At 51.3% G+C, this 15,591-nt stretch overlaps 1 protein-coding gene across 3 annotated transcripts; it reads left to right on the plus strand.

Annotated features, from left to right (window-relative positions):
- Positions 1–3,997: 3,997 nt before the first annotated feature.
- Positions 3,998–15,374, plus strand: CDCA7 (cell division cycle associated 7). Of its 3 annotated transcripts, none has more exons than XM_062187882.1 (10): positions 3,998–4,082; positions 6,519–6,641; positions 7,061–7,297; positions 9,437–9,673; positions 10,000–10,077; positions 10,876–11,073; positions 11,449–11,586; positions 13,081–13,230; positions 13,826–13,962; positions 14,288–15,374. In XM_062187882.1, the coding sequence occupies exons 1-10, from the start codon at positions 4,062–4,064 to the stop codon at positions 14,316–14,318; spliced, it is 1,350 nt and encodes a 449-aa protein (XP_062043866.1). In that variant the 5' UTR covers positions 3,998–4,061; the 3' UTR covers positions 14,319–15,374. The 3 variants fall into 3 exon arrangements, with proteins under 3 accessions (XP_062043866.1, XP_062043875.1, XP_062043885.1); XM_062187891.1 differs by having other exon boundaries at positions 7,193–7,297; positions 14,288–15,373; XM_062187901.1 differs by lacking the exon at positions 7,061–7,297 and having other exon boundaries at positions 14,288–15,372.
- Positions 15,375–15,591: the final 217 nt, after the last annotated feature.

Raw genomic sequence — 15,591 nt, forward strand, 5'->3', positions numbered from 1 at the left:
AGCTTACCAAAAACAAACCCTGGTTCTTACCAGTCCGAGGGGCAATGCTCTCTTGGCTGGTTCCTGCACCTCACTGGGCTCCTTTGTGCTCCCGTGGTCCTTGCGCTGGCACACTGGGAGGGTTAGTCCCCCACGGACCAATCGGTCCTCTGGCACCAGGTGAGGTCACCTCTCTTGGTGTCCCGGGGTCGTGCTCCAGCTACAAAGGAGGAAAAAACACCATCTCTGAATCCCAAACAATGGCTGCAGGAAATGTAGCGGGATGCCGGGACAGAGGCGAGACACGAGGTTTTCAGCAGGAAGCCGTGTTTACTTGCACCAGCACGGGCTCAGCAGATTCCCATCCAAAGGGTGAGCCCCAAACACAGTGGGGCACTCTCTTGTCTACCCTTCAACTGGTTCCCCTTAACAGTGTTAGTCCTTTTTCTCCCCATGTGTGATAAGCTATACATTGTACATGGGCAAATGGATACCGAAACTGCCACATCACCTCCTTTTCTTTGTCCCAGGAAGGCTCTTACTATACTTTTAACTCAACACATTTAATTTTCCTTTGGAGAATTTTATCCCCTTTGGTTGGCATGTTACAGATGAGTAAGCGGTTTCGATGTCAACCAAAAAGGTTATTTCTTCTCCTTTAGGTCCCACCCCCAAATTCATCAAGGGTTTCTGGCCGGACTCAGTTAAAAGGAACCCCTGAAGCCCCTAGTCTTCATCAGCGGTCATGAGGGGATTATATATATGTTTTCCTTTCCCCATTCCAGGCACTTCCTCTTAAATGATCTGGCTTTCTATACTTGTAACATTGACTTAGGGTCTTAGGAGTTCTTTCCCGTTTTTCTCTCCTTTTTGTTGGGAGTTAATATTTCCCAATCTTTTTTAGGGGACACTTTTAAAAAAAGGATTTATTTTATTTATTTGAAAGGCAGAGTTAAAGAGAAAGGAAGATATAAAAAGAGGTCTTCCACCTACTGGTTCACTCCCCAAATGGCCGTAACGGCCAGGGCTGGGCCAGGCCAAAACCAGGAGCTTCTTTTGGGTCTCCCACATGGGTGCAGGGACCAAAGCACATGGGCCATCCTCCACAGCTTTTCCAGGCACATTAGCAGGTAGCTGGATCAGAAGTGGAGCAGCTGGGACTTGAATGGGCACCTGTATGGGATGCCAGTGCTGCAGATGGTGGCTTTACCCACCAAGCGACAGGGCTGGCACAAGGCATCTTGATCTAGTCTTTTCTTGACTATTTCCCCTTCAGTGGATGCCATCCTTTTTGCTTTTTGCTTTTGTTTTTCCCACTCCCTTCTCATGAAGATTTTGAATCTCCAGTAATTTTCCAATAGTATTTTCATTTTATCCCTCAGTCTTTTCCAGTGTTTTTATAATATCAGGCCAGCTTTTACTTAGAAAGTGAACCTTTAAGAGACCTTGTCCTACTGGGTCTTCAGGATCTAACCCAGAATACTTGCTTATTTGGTCTCTATGTCCTTGCAAGAAAGCAGATGGAGTCTCTCCCTTTTCTTGTTGAATTTCAAGTGCCTTGGAAACGTTTTGTGACTTGCAAGTGGGCCCTTTGATCCCTTTATTCCTTAGCTACTTGAGGTATTGCATTTGTATTTGGTCCCCTAAAGCATTATTATCCAGTAGGGATCAATATTTAGGAATTTCTGTTCAGCTGACAAAACTCCCTGTCCAGGATCTGTTAGGAACGGGTACTTTGTATCCTGGAGATGTACAGAAAGGAAACTGACCTTGACAGACCAGACAAGCTTTATTATAAGCCAAGGAGGGATGCCACCTCCATTGGACAGTCCTGAGAAAAAATGGAATCTCCCTGTTGAGGGGTAAGGTCCTTAAGTAGGGCTGGGGAGAGGAGTGACACAATAGGGGATGGAGTTATTTGATCAAATGGATGCAGAAGTTTTTGTGCTTGGGCAGGTGGTTACACATGTCCCATTTTACTGTTCAGGGAAGAGGAGGAGGAGGAGGAAGTATTAGGACTGAGGCTTTAGGGTGGGGTTGTTTGTTCAAGTCTTTGGTAAATTCCCATCAGGATCTCTTTCCCAAATGGCCATGGCTGCCCTCCTAACCGTTCCTGTCTCCTCTCCAGTAAACAGTATATTCATTTTAGACATCATTTCAGCCCAGGTACAAAAACTGGGTCCTGGAGCCAGTGTTGTGGCTTAGCAGGTTAAGCTGCCACCAGGAGTGCTGGCTTCCCATATGGGTGCCCGTTCAGGACCTGGCTGGTTCACTTCCGATCCAGCTCCCTGCTAATGCACCTGGGAAGCTGCAGAAGATGGCCCAAGTCCTCAGGCTCCTGCATCCATGTGGGATCCCTGGAAGAAGCTCCTGGCTCCTGGCTTCAGTCTGGCCCAGCCTCCGCTGTTGTGGCCATTTGGGGAGTGAACCAGTGGATGGAAGCCCTCTGTCTCTGTCTCCCTCTCTCCCTGTGTGCAATTCTGCCTTTCAAATAAGTAAAATAAATCTTTAAAAAAATAGACAAGTAACGAGACTGTACTTATTTTTTAAGAAACAAAACAAACAAGCAAACAAACAAAAAACCACTGGGTCCTAAGAATTCGTCTAATTGTTCAGCCCAACCCAGAGGGTCTTGTAGAAATGACTCCACATACCGGTATTTTAGAAGGACTGGGGAAATCCTCTAGGTCCTTTTTACATTGCTCTTTTTCAAATTTGTGTGAGGATCTGCAGGGGCAGTTGGTTTGGCGCCGCCACAGTCTCCAGATCTTACTTTTCTTAACTGCTTCTTCATTTTCCTGCTCCTGGGTTTTGCAGGAGCCGAAGAGGCTACCGTGACGGGGTTCCCAAAGCTTTGCACTGGGATTCCCCTTTCTCTCTTGCGAGGGCACATGGGGACTGTTTCTCGTTTGTTTTTACCCAACGAAGAGCATAATGTATTACCTTAATGTATTCATTCATTTTTTTGTGGGGCCATGGTTTTGTCACATACAGAATTAAAACTGGGCACATCCAGTCCTCAACTGAACCTAACTTGGGCCAAAAGACCAAAGGTTTGAGAAATGGTTCTTAATGAAGCCACAACATCTACTCATTTTGTTTCATTTTTCTTTGTCCTTAGCCTGGGGGCGTCCCCCACAACCCTCAACATTCTCCCCAAGGGACTTTTCAGAGGCGGGGGTGGGAGGGGGGGTGTCAGCGGAAGCCTCTCCCCCGACGCTCACCCCTCTCCTAGATTCCTGAGGCCTAGAATTTTATTTCCCGTTTCTGTCGGGTCTCTGGGTCTCAGATTACCTGTGCGCTCAGTTTACCACCCCGACACGGAGGGTTCTTGCGCAGCCCGGGACCGCTCCATCTCCACCGTCACTCGCTGGAGATGCGCTGGGTGTGTGCGCTAAGTCTGGGTCCCAGGCGCTCCGCTTCGGAAAATGCCCAGCCAGCCAGGCGGTCCTTAAAGTCCAATTTTGCCTACCCTGGGCTCGTGCCGGAGGGTCCCTGGATGTCTCCTAAATAACATTTTCAGGCTCTTTCACACACAGGGTGAGGCTCTTGTGAGCCTCTCTTTCTTCCCTCTCTCTCTTTTAATAATGTGAACTGCAGGCAGCAAGGAAAGCGCTCGTGACCACCGTCCCTCCCGCGCCGCCTTACGGCGCCGGTCCCCGCAGCTCCCCTCCCAGCCCCGGAATTCATGCAAATTAGCCTGCTACCCCCCGAGGCAACACGAACCACTTTCGCGCCACTCGCTCAGGACCCTGCCGCTGTATAAAGAGCGCCTCGAAGCCGCCAAAAAGCCCCGTTTTCCAAGAAGGTTTCAGCAGCGTCCGAAGCTTTCCTTGGAGAACAGAAAATCTTGCGGGGGTCGAGTTTTTTTCCAGAACTCGAGTGGGCCTTGCGCCCGGCAGCGCTGGTACCACAGCTTGCAGGACCTGCGCCCCAACGCGGGAAAGCCCGCTCGAGCCCCGCCCCCTCGGGGGTCCGGCTGGCGAGCCCCGCCCGCCCGCCGCGCGGCTCCCGCTCCTCCGGCGCTGTGGGACGGCGGCGCGTGCGGCTGCTCGGCTTCCCCGGCTCCCTGCGCCGCCAGCATGGAGACTCGCCGCGTGCCGGTGAGGGCTGGGCGGCCGAAGCCGAGGGGCGGGCGCGGGGTTGCGCACGCGGGCGGGCGCGGGCCGGCCGGCTCCAACTCCGCAGCCCCGGGCTGCTTATCGACCGACCGCTGGCGGATCTGGGCGTCGGCCGCTTGGGAAAGCCCAGCACGTGTGCGCCCGGGGCCACCGAGGGCCCGGGGTGGGACGCGCGCGCCGGGCAGCGGATGGTGTGCGGGTGCGAGCGATCTGCGGCGCTGGGAGCGCCGGGGCACGTGCGCCCGAGGTGCACGTGCGCCGCGGCCAGAGGCAGGGAAGCCGGCGGGGCCGGGGTGGTGTCCGATGGCCCGAGACGGCCCTGGCCAGCCCTGTCCCGCGCGTAGCCGGGGTCGGGCGGTGCGTGGCTGGCTGCACGCGCGAGCGGCGGTGGCCCTGGAGCGCGATCTCCGCCGCCCGCTGAGCGTCGGGGTGTTGGGAGTTGGACGACTTGCGGTGCGGACCCCTTTCGAACTTGGACTGCGCCCTTGCTGGGGAGATTTTTTTTTTTTTAGCCCCAGCCACCTTGGAGTGCAGTGCAGGGGCGCGGTGGTTCGAGCCATCCGCCGGCGCTGGCTGGTTCTCCACGCCTTTCCCTCCCCCCCTCCAACCCCCAGACTACAGCCCCATTCGTAGCCGCAGGACCCTGCCTTGCACGAGAAACGTTTCTTTTAGCTCTAACGGAAGCTGTAACGGGGGTCTGCCCCGGGGGAGGGTGGGAGAGTGGGGGTTGGGCGGAAAGGAAGCGAGTGACACGCTTAAAATAAATAGCGGGGGGTTAAAGACCCACGTGGGGTGGGTGGGAGGGGGCGTGGCCTGCGCCCAGCCGGATGGAGTTGGGATTTGCCTTTCGGGATGAAGAGAGCGCCGTGGAGCTGGGCCGGTGTTTCACTTGAGTGACGCGTTTCCCCTCCGAGTGGCGTCTACCTTTGCTGCGGAGAGTTAGGCTCGATAAGAAACCTTTAGCACAGACTGCCTGGCTCAAGGGGACACCGACTGTGTATGGGGTGGGTGCTCACTGGCTCTGACTTGCGGGGTAAATGCCTTGGCTTGTGCTGACTCGTTAAAGTTAAGCGGATACTGCTGCCTGCTGCCTGTCGCATGCCTCCCCGGAGGCTGCCCTGGGCCTAGGCGCTTGCAGGTAGATTGAGTACGTGGTGGTGATGCAGAGCGCGCTGCTGCCTTCCGTGGTGCGGGCTTGGCGTCTCCGTTCAGCCCTGTGGTCTTGCACCGTGTTTCACCCCCAGAGCCGTGACAGTCTGGGCAGGGGGAGACTTCTGAGATGCGGCTCAGCTCCTGATGTTCATGGTGCCTCACTCATGTGGAATCTTGAGCAGCTCTGTGCCTTACCACAGCTTCCCGTGGAAGCACACAAGACAGGCTTGCCCAAGTTGATTGAATGGATCTGGTTAGGGCCTTGGGAGGTGGCGGTATTGGCATTTTGTCTGCAAGACTCTGAAAGGCAGGCGAAGTTGGGAATGTTGTGCTGGCCTGATGCCTCCCACCTTAGCCTGACGCTGTGGGCTGGAGCAGAGCTTGCTCCTTCCAAGTTCTCAGCGTAAGGAGTCCTTGCTGATGTGCCTAGGCGACCTCCAAGACAGTCTTGTGAAATGCGTTGCAGGCTGTGTGGTGTTCTTGAGTGAATGAAGCCTTCCATGTTTACAAATCAGTTGCAGCTTGTGAATGGACATTAAGAGCTTCAGTTTTGGGTACAGGGGCACTTGCAGAAGGCTAAAGGACAGGCCATGGTAATGCATGCTACAAGGATCCCACCTGGGCTTGGAGGGCTAGCTGACCTTCCACCTGGCTCCTGGCACATTGGTCTGCTGGGTGGATGGGGTTGATTTGTAAGGACCTGGGCTGTCCGCGTACCCCTCCTGATTGGAACGAAGCCTGCATCTTACAGTGGAGTCCTGCCCAATTTTTTGTAGTTTGGGAAATTAGCATCAGGGTAGATGGCCCAAAACCTACATAAAAAAACACCTCATTAGCTTGATTTTTGGCTGAGGGAGAAAAATCACTGCCATTTTGTACTTTTGAAATTTCCTTGTAGAAGTACGGTTTAATTTGGAAACAAAAAAAAAGATTGAATTTTAGGAGTTTAGCATGGAGCTCCTGTGGGGCTGAGAATAATGCTGAGAGCTTAGGAGTTTTCAAAGTGGCTGCTGGGGGCGCTCCATGGATGTTTGAATCAACTAATAAATGTCATTGAAATTTTCCACCAAAGGGATTCCTTAGCATGATTTGCAACACTTTTTTTTTTTTTTTGATAGCATTTGCACATCGTTTTTTCTGCGTAGGGACTGAAGAGTGGCCGTACCCACCTTGTGCTGTTTGAACCTGCTAGATTCAAAATCGATGTCTTTAGTTGGGTCCGGCAGTAAGCAGCCCACTTAACAGTGTTGCTGTCTCCATTTGCAGCAGAAGGACCTGAGAGTAAAGAACGTAAAGAAATTCAGATATATGAAGTTGATTTCCATGGAAACCTCGTCATCCTCTGATGACAGTTGTGACAGCTTTGCTTCTGATAATTTTGCAAACACGGTAAGTGCTTCCTGAGAATAAACAGAATGGAGTCTGCAGCGCTCCGAATGCCCCAGATGCTTTGTCCATGATTAAACCCGCTTGCTTTTTGCCTACATTTCTATACAGCCGTTAGGAAAATACAGCATGCACTGTAATTTCATTTCACTTTTTGCTGTGGTTCTAGGTAGTAATTGTTGGAGGTAGATTAGCTACTTATTCTATCCTTTTGAAATGTCGCCTAACCTAACCTGCCTGATGATTTGCCATAACAACTCAGAAATCATTTGTAAACCTCTGAACCGTTTTTCTTTGTAACAAAAGCTATTCGCTTCTAGTGCACTTGTAAATGTGATTTGCTCTCTGCACGCTTTATGGAGAATTGGTTCTTGAAAAAGAAAAAAAAAATGCACAACCACATTTATTTATTTATTTTACAGAAACCTAAATTCAGGTCAGATATCAGTGAAGAACTGGCAAATGTTTTTTATGAGGACTCTGATAATGAATCTTTCTGCGGCTTTTCAGAAAGTGAGGTGCAAGATGTGTTAGACCATTGTGGATTTTTACAGAAACCGAGGCCAGATGTCACTAACGAGCTGGCCAGTATTTTTCATGCCGACTCTGACGATGAATCGTTTTGCGGCTTCTCAGAGAGTGAGATACAAGATGGAATGGTGAGTTTGAGAATTTTCACCAGTGTGGAGAAGTGAGGTCCACTTCAGGGGCATGACATGTACTTGCTTTTTAAAAAGTCTGCATTTTAGTCATGCCGAAAGATTTTTGTTTTGACCTTTTACAAAACTTGAGTCTTTTCTGTCATGTCTGAATGCAGTTTTTACTTATGTAGTCCTACTTGTGAATCTGGAACATTTTGTAGTCTCTGCAAATCTTGGAAACTGGTAAGATAAACTTGGCCACGCTCCCGAGTTCCATTGCCACAGAAGTGCGGCCTAATCAGGAGAAGCAGACATGTTCTAGAGATTAGCTACAGTCACACTTCAAGTTCAAGAGCCCAGCACACTGCCTGGCAAGGAGCAGGCCCTTGATAAATGTTGGTTCCCACAGTGGAGCTGTGTCTCCCTCGGGACAGGGGCAGCAGTGCAGACAATGACAGTTAGGATCCTTCCTGCTTCTCTGTTTGCTCGTTGGTCAGCTTTGGCTGTGCATGCTCCCATACTATGAGCTCTATCGTCCCGCCCTGGCACCTGCACCTGCTCCTGCACCTGCACCTCACTGACACTCCCCCACCCCCCAGGCTACTGTTCAGTTCTGCAGATAAGTTCTTGTTCAAGACTTTCTCACCAAAGGAAGCAGTGCGTTGGTTTACAGTTGGCTGCATGCTCTTCCACTCATTTTGTGGTCTGACACGGGTCCCCCTGCCTATGGAGCACAAGGCTGACATGGGTGTGGTCTGACACGGGTCCCCCTGCCTGTGGAGCACAAGGCTGACATGGGTGATGACGCCTGGCTGAGGACTGTTTATGACCATCCCACTGTCCCTGGTAATGTTCCCTCGAGTTAGGGATGTCGGTGCCAGTCGACTCTCACTGGAGTTTATTGTGGGAGCCAGTGTGCAAACCTGGGTGTGATCCAAATGTTGTCCACAGCCTGAATCATTCCTGGGAGGTGTTTCAGTTCTTTGTAGATCCTGTTTGCTGTGATTAAAAAAATACCAATCGATTAAAAGTGTTAACTCAATAAAAGGCTTCGTTTCATATTCTCTCAAAATCCATGCACACCAAAAAAAAAAAAAAATGCATGTAAAAAACACATAAAAAGTACTAAAAGCTGTGGGAATTAAGAAATTTCTGAATATTTTTAAAAAATGGATCCTCCATTTCTGGGACTTTATGGATGATACTTTTCCCTTCCCTCATTTTTTTATCATTTTCTCAACCGTCACTACAGTCAATCTTAGAATATTTCCGTCACCCCCAAAAGAAACTACTCATTAGCAGCCGATCTCCATTCTTTGCCGATTCTCCTGCCACAGGCAACCATCAGTCTGCTTTTTGTCACGGTAGATTCACCTGTTCTGGAATTCCGTGTGAATGGAATCATGCAGTATCTGGTCTCTGGGGCCCGGCTTCTTCCCTTAGCATGGAGATGTAAGGCTCATCCTTGCCGTAGAGTGGGTCAGGTCCCCCATTCCTCTTTGTGGATGTATCACAACCTCTAGGTTTCATCAGGTGACGGATTATCTGCGTTGTTTGCCCTTGGCTGTTGTTTGTAATGCAGCTGTGAACATTCGTGTACACTTTTTTTTTAAAAGGTATTATTCTTATTTGAAAGGCCGAGTGTCCGAGAGGGAGAGACAAGAGATCTTTTCATCTGCTGGTTCACTCCCTAAATTACTGCAACAGCCAGGGCTGGGCTAGGCTGAAGCCAAAGGCTGGGAGTTCCATCCGGGTCTCCCACAAGGGTGGCAGGGCAGAGCACAGCACATGAACTGGGTACTGGAGCTCGAACCAGTGCTCCGATAGGGGACACCAGTGTCAGCCAGTGGCTTAATCCGCGGGGCACAGAGCTGGCCTCTTATGGGTGCGTTTTTGGGTGGGTTTATATCCGGGGGTGGCATTGCTGGCTCATGTGGTAACTATGTTTCACAGTGTGAACAGCTGATAGACTGTTTCCCAAAGGGGATGGCTTCTAACAGCTCGGACAGGCTGCTTGGAGCTGAACTGAAACCCAGACTGTGGGGTTATTTGCAATTCGGGGTTCTGTTAGCCGGAGCTGTTTTGAGGGGTTTCTTAAGGCCGCTGGGGCAGGGTCTCGGGAGTGCGGCTCGTGACGCGGTTGTTCTGATTCACCAGAGACTGCGGTCGGGCCGCGAGGGCTGCAGGACCCGCAGCCAGGGCAGGTGCTCCGGGCCGCTCAGGGTGGCCTTGAAGTTCCCGGCGCGAAGTAGCCGGGGAGCCGGCAACAAGAACGCGGCGCCCCCGCCACCCTCGGAGAATCTGGGGACTGATTCCAATTCCGATTCGGAAGACGACAGCGGCATGGATTTTCTGGAGAGAAGAGCCTTAAACATAAAGCAGAACAAAGCCATGGTAGGTAGCTGGCTTCGGGTGTGTTAGGGTGTGTGCTTCCAGCTCTGCTTTGGAAAACCTGTTCCTAACTCCTGGGTCCTAAACTTCCCACGTAGCTGTGGCGACCTCATAATGTGCACTTTAAAATGCATTTCTTTCCCTAAATTCACTTAAAAAAAATCTGTATAAGGCTTGGTTGAGTATATGGGAGAAGAAAAAGTAAATCCTTGAATATGTCCGCTTGTTCTTTAACCTAAAGCGCTGAGTTAGTGTTACTTCCACCGGTTAAGGTGCCCATTTTGAGCAGTGATTCTAAATCATTTCTGTTTCATTTCTTCCCCGTGTAGCTCGCAAAGCTCATGTCAGAATTAGAAGGTGTCCCCGGCTCGTTCCCTGGAAGACGGTCCTTCCCGGGCCCCAGAGCGGTGAGTGCTTGTGTAGGGGGACCTTGTTCTGGGCAGGCCCAAGCCAGCTGCCTGATGGACTTTAAAATCCAGTGTCTCGGCTGCGTGGTCCTGCGGTGATCCCTGCTGGGCAGTGTGGCCTGCCCATTCTGGGCCCTGGAGGCACTCAGCCCCCTCTCCCTTCCAGCCGCAGTAAGCCCCTTCAGGGCAGGAAAGGAAGATCCAAAACTTTCTTCTGTTTCCCTGGCTTTAACACATTCCCCCTACCTGACATGCACAGTAGATGGGTTTGAAATCTGGGAATGAGGTTAAAGCAAGGCAGGCACAGTTTCCGAGTCATGGACAGAGATACGCGAATGCATTCGGAGGAGCTAAGCTGTGGCACTGGGGGATGTGGTGGGTCTGGGGTGTGCAGAAGAGACTTCATTTCCTGGCCCCCTGCAGCAGGAAGGGCGGCAGTGAGAGGGAGGGGCAGAAAGACCACCACACTCGAGGGCCTCCTATGACACAGGACCAGCCAGGGTCTTCTACGTCTCTGGTGATGTAGAGCCAGGAGTCTTGGGCACGGGAGATCGGTTCTTAGAGCTTTGTTAAGTAGAAGAACAAGGAGAACATCTCTCCATGTGAAAGAGAACAGACTGGGTGTTATAGAAGCAAAATGACAATAGCCATCTGGGTTTGCAGCTCATTCTCTGTGCGTTACAGAAAACCAAATGCAGCTCACTCGGTACTTCCGCCGTGCTGAAGAAGGTGTGGGTTTTGCAGGCGGTGCCTGTCTGCGTTGAGGTAAGTGGCTTCTGTCATGTGTGATTTTTCCAGAGGTCCAAGACACCCCGAAGGCGCACGTTCCCAGGCGTGGCTTCCAGGAGGAACCCAGAGCGCAGAGCCCGGCCTCTGACCAGGTCCAGGTCCCGGACCCTGGGGTCCCTCGGTGCTCTGCCCATGGAGGAGGAGGAGGAGGAGGAGGACAAGTACATGTTGGTGAGAAAGAGGAAGTCCATGGACGGCTACCTGAACGTGAGTCGCACACCTGCTGTTCTGCTCTTTGTGTTCCGTGAGTCCAGGGTTGCTTACGTAGCATGGGTACACACAGCCTCTGCACCCGGTGATCTGTGCTAAACGTGGTTCTCAAGCCATTCCAGGTTGTTCCTGACGTCACGTAGACTTTTGTGACGATCCTGTTAGCAGCTGAGAGTCTGCTTTTCTCAATTGGATGTAGCTTTTCCTTAAAGCTGTCCTGTTGTGCTTAGAGTAAACTTACGGCTTGGCCCTCCCCATAAGCACCAAGATAGACTCTCAGCGTGAATTCTCTGCAGAGTTGCGATTACAAGTCCAGGTCCTGAGATTGCAAGGACTCGCCGTTTCACATTTTCTTGTTTCCTTCTTTCGCAGGAAGATGACACGCCCAGAGGCCGCCGCCCGGGCTCCATGACCCTGCCGCACGTCATCCGCCCCGTGGAAGACATCACAGAGGAGGAGCTGCAGAACATCTGCAGCAACTCCCGGGAGAAGATCTACAACCGCTCGCTGGTAGGGAGCCCTGGGTTTTGCTGCAAGTGTGAGCTTCCGAGAGGAAGGAGTGCAGCCGTCCCCCGAGCGCTGCTGACGTCTAAAGGGCTAGGGCTGGCGTCATAGCGCAGCTGGTGAAGCTGCCAGTTGCCATCACAGCAGCTCTGCTTCTGATCCAGCTTCCTGCTGATGTGCCTGGGAAGGTAGCTAACAATGGCTCAAGTGCTGAGGCCCGTGCCACCCATGTGGGAGACCAGGATGGAGCTCCTGGCTTTGGCCTGGCCTAGATCGGGCTGTTGGGGAACAAATCAATGGATGGAAAATACCTCTCTCACCCCCTTTTTTCTGTCGCTTCACCTTTCAAATAAATGAATAGATAAATAAGTCTTTTTTTTTAAATTTATTTATTTATTTGAAAGAGTTACACAGAGAGAGGAGAGGCAGAGAGAGAGAGGTCTTCCATCCAATGGCTCACTCCCCAATTGGCCGCAACGACTGGCACTGTGCCAATCCAAAGCCAGGAGCCAGGAGCTTCTTCCTGGTCTTCCACGCAAGTGCAGGGGCCCAAGGACTTGGGCCATCTTCTACTATTTTCCCAGGCCATAGCAGAGAGCTGGATTGGAAGAGGAGCAGCTGGGACTAGAACCGGTGCCCATATGGGATGCTGGCACTTCAGGCCAGGGCATTAACCCACTGCGCCACAGCACCGGCCCCAATAAATAAGTCTTTCAAAAAAAAACAAAGGTCTTAGCACATGGGATGTGTGCCTGTGTTTGTCGCATTCAAGGAAAGAAGTAGTTTTATCCCTAGGATTTAGCCCTCTGTCATCTGAATTATATGCTTACGCTTGAATGATATGCTTGTTAGTAAATCTACAGTAGTGTTAAATCTTTTCACTTAATTTAGAAATTGATTCATTCAACATATATTTCTTTTTTAAAAAACAATTTATTTGAAAGTTACAGAAAGATACAGGCGTAGAGAGAGAAAGATCTTCCATCCACTGGTTCACTCCCCAAATGGCTGCAGTGGCTGGAGCTAAGCTGATCTGAAGCCAGGAGCTTCTTCCAGGTTTCCCACACAGGTGCAGGGGCCCAAGGGCTTGGGCCATCCTCTGCTGCTTTCCCAGGCCATAGCAGAGAGCTGGATGGGAAGTGAAGCAGCCAGGACTCCAACCGTCGCCTAGGCCGCCACTGCAGGGCAGGGCCTTAACCTGCTGTGCCATAGCGCCGGCCCCGCTGCATGTCTTGTATACCTCTTAGGTCTGGCATGGATGCGTGCCGGGAATAGCTATCCATGTAGATAGATACTAAAGATGAAAAAAAAGGGGATCAGAGCAGGTTCTTTTTGCATTGATAGATTATTTTTGGAGAAAAGTAGTTTTCATGATATTAACTGTTGCACCTGCCCACTGAGTGCCAGCAGATGGGAGGTAAGACCCAGACACAGAATGCCAGGCCCTGCCTCAGGGGACATTCTCCAAGTACGCCGTTTTTGCTTATTTATTGTGTGTAGGGATCTACTTGTCATCAGTGCCGCCAGAAGACCATTGACACCAAAACAAACTGCAGAAACCCAGAGTGCTGGGGTGTTCGAGGCCAGTTCTGCGGCCCCTGCCTTCGAAACCGTTACGGGGAAGAGGTCAAGGACGCTCTACTGGACCCGGTGGGTGCCTTGAGAGGATTGGCTGGGGCTTGACAGTCAGCCCCACACTGATGGACAGGAAAGGGACGTGGGTGACAAGGGACGAGTCCTTCGTGGACAGCGTTCTTTCACGGCGTTAGTGCTGCTCAGGTCTGAGCTCCTTCCCTCACCATGGAGGGCGTGTGACTCCTCCACTTACCCCTGATGGCTGTGGCAGCTTTGTCTTGAATCTGTTCAGGAATCAAGGCCTGACTAACGTCTACTTTTTCATATTTTTATGTTCAAGAAAAAGTTGAAATGGAATCCATGACACCCACTGCCTTAGCCAGCATTGCGGTTCCTGCGAGCTGGTTAATGAGCAGAGGGACATGATTTTGGCTTCTGGTCTCCCAAGGGGCCCCTCCCATGCCCTGTGGCCCTCCCCCCGCCCCTCTCCCAAGCACCGTAATTGGATGATATCCCGCCCTCTTGCTCCCACTAACCTGTGACTAGGGGTTAAACACCTGTCGGAGTTGGGCGCCCCATTGTTCAAGACTGAGCAGCCACCTTAGAGAGCAGACAGGAAGTGGGGCGGGGCGTAAGGGCTCCTCTGACAGTGCTTCCTCACGCTTCGCAGAACTGGCACTGCCCCCCGTGTCGAGGCATCTGCAACTGCAGTTTCTGCCGGCAGCGAGACGGGCGGTGTGCGACCGGCGTCCTGGTGTACTTGGCCAAATTCCATGGCTTCGGGAACGTGCACGCTTACTTGAAAAGGTGACAGCGTTTGCTCTCTCTCGACCCCTGAAATTTACATTTGCGTGTCTTCATGAGAAGGTAGTAGACGTCCAAGGAGCTGCACCGACTGGGAGTGTGATGGCCACATTTTCTTCCTTTGGGGGGAGGGGGGTGAACCCCCCGGGGGGAGGGGGGTGAACCCCCCCAGGCGAGGGGTTGTACCAGGGTGTACGTGGGGTGCCTGCACTTGACCTTAGGAACGTTATAACTCAGTAGGAATATTTACTTAAGAAGGAATTAGACTTTCCAAACTGTTCTTGGGTTGAAAGCCATACCTTGACACACGCCCTTTTGTCTTCCACAGTCTGAAACAGGAATTTGAAATGCAAGCATAATGCCTGCAAGGTGACCGGAAACTCGAGCAAGTTCGTCTTCAGACGTGCGCGCGTTCCCGAAGCATCACAGAAGGCGTTTTGCTCGTCACACTCTGCCTTCCTGCAGCTTCTCTGCTTTCCCTGCCCCCAACTCCTAGCAGCCCCTCTACTTCCGAGGCCCTCGCCCGCCACTTAGTTTTAAATGACAGTTTCTGAAAGTGTGTTTGATTTCAATGGTGTTGAAATGGCGCTAGGATCCGCCCATAAAACCCAAGCACTTAGAGTAGTCGTGCTGACTAACTAGATCTACTGACTGGCAGGGAAGAGCCCCCTCCTTCCATTCCACAGGAGCACCGGTTGTGATTTAGTGTTGAGACTAGCTGGCCTTTCTGACGGACTTGAGGCACAGATGCACGGTGGAGCTGGTGCCTTGAGATGCCTCCCGTGAGAATATCCCACATGTTGTGCTTACCGTACAGGGCGTTGTCCTGATGCGTGCTCGCCACTGCATCCCAGGGCTGGGAGCAAAAAGTCCCCGGGTCGTGACGCACTGTACTTAAGGTTATCATAGAAAGGCCACCCGGTGAAACTTGAGCACTAGGCCGACTTTCGCTGTTGCTATGAAAACTTTCGGGTCATTGTAGTTTGCCAAGTTTGTTTGAGTTCGCTTGCCAGGTATTTCAGATAAATTTGGGGACCATTTCATGTGGAAACTTGATAGTAATAACTAGTCTCTGGTTCTCATGTTTCTTGAAAGAAACCAGGAAAGCACGGGGTTCGTGTGCAGGCTTGAAGCACTTTGGTGACAGTGAGAAGTGGCTTTTTGGAGGTGGGTCACTTCAGGCGTTTGCTAACTGGACATCCCTGCCCGCTCCCCCCGAGCGGGTCTCCCTTGTTCTCGTCATTTGGTAGAGGGAAGAACTAAGTCTGTGTCCAGTGTACGTGTGTATAGCCATTCCTGTGCCTGATCAGTGTTGAATTCATCTTGGGACCTCAAATCAGAAAGTGTAAATACCGTTTTTGATCTGTAATGCTTTTATACAAAAGTTTTTATTTTAATAATAAAACATTTTGTTCTAACTTGCCTACCTCTTTTGTTGTTGTTGTCAAAGATTATTTATTTGAAGGGCAGTTACTTTCCCCCAGGCACATTAGCAAGGAGCTGGAAGGGAGGTGGAGCAGCCGGGACATGAGCTGGTGCCCAAAAGGGATGCCAGCATCGCAGGCAGCAGCTTAACCTCTACACCGCAGCGCCAGCCTCTCTCTTTTTTTTTTTTTCTTTATTTCTTTTCTT

The sequence above is a fragment of the Lepus europaeus genome, chromosome 1 (assembly GCF_033115175.1).
Source record: "Lepus europaeus isolate LE1 chromosome 1, mLepTim1.pri, whole genome shotgun sequence".
Lineage (NCBI taxonomy): Eukaryota > Metazoa > Chordata > Mammalia > Lagomorpha > Leporidae > Lepus > Lepus europaeus.

Excerpts from the sequence above, each read along its gene's own strand:
- CDCA7 (XM_062187882.1), top strand. The coding sequence starts at position 4,062 with ATGGAGACTCGCCGCGTGCCG. Across the intron at positions 9,674-9,999 it reads TAAAGCAGAACAAAGCCATG|CTCGCAAAGCTCATGTCAGA; the intron begins GTAGGTAGCTGG and ends TTCCCCGTGTAG. Across the intron at positions 13,963-14,287 it reads GTGCACGCTTACTTGAAAAG|TCTGAAACAGGAATTTGAAA; the intron begins GTGACAGCGTTT and ends TGTCTTCCACAG.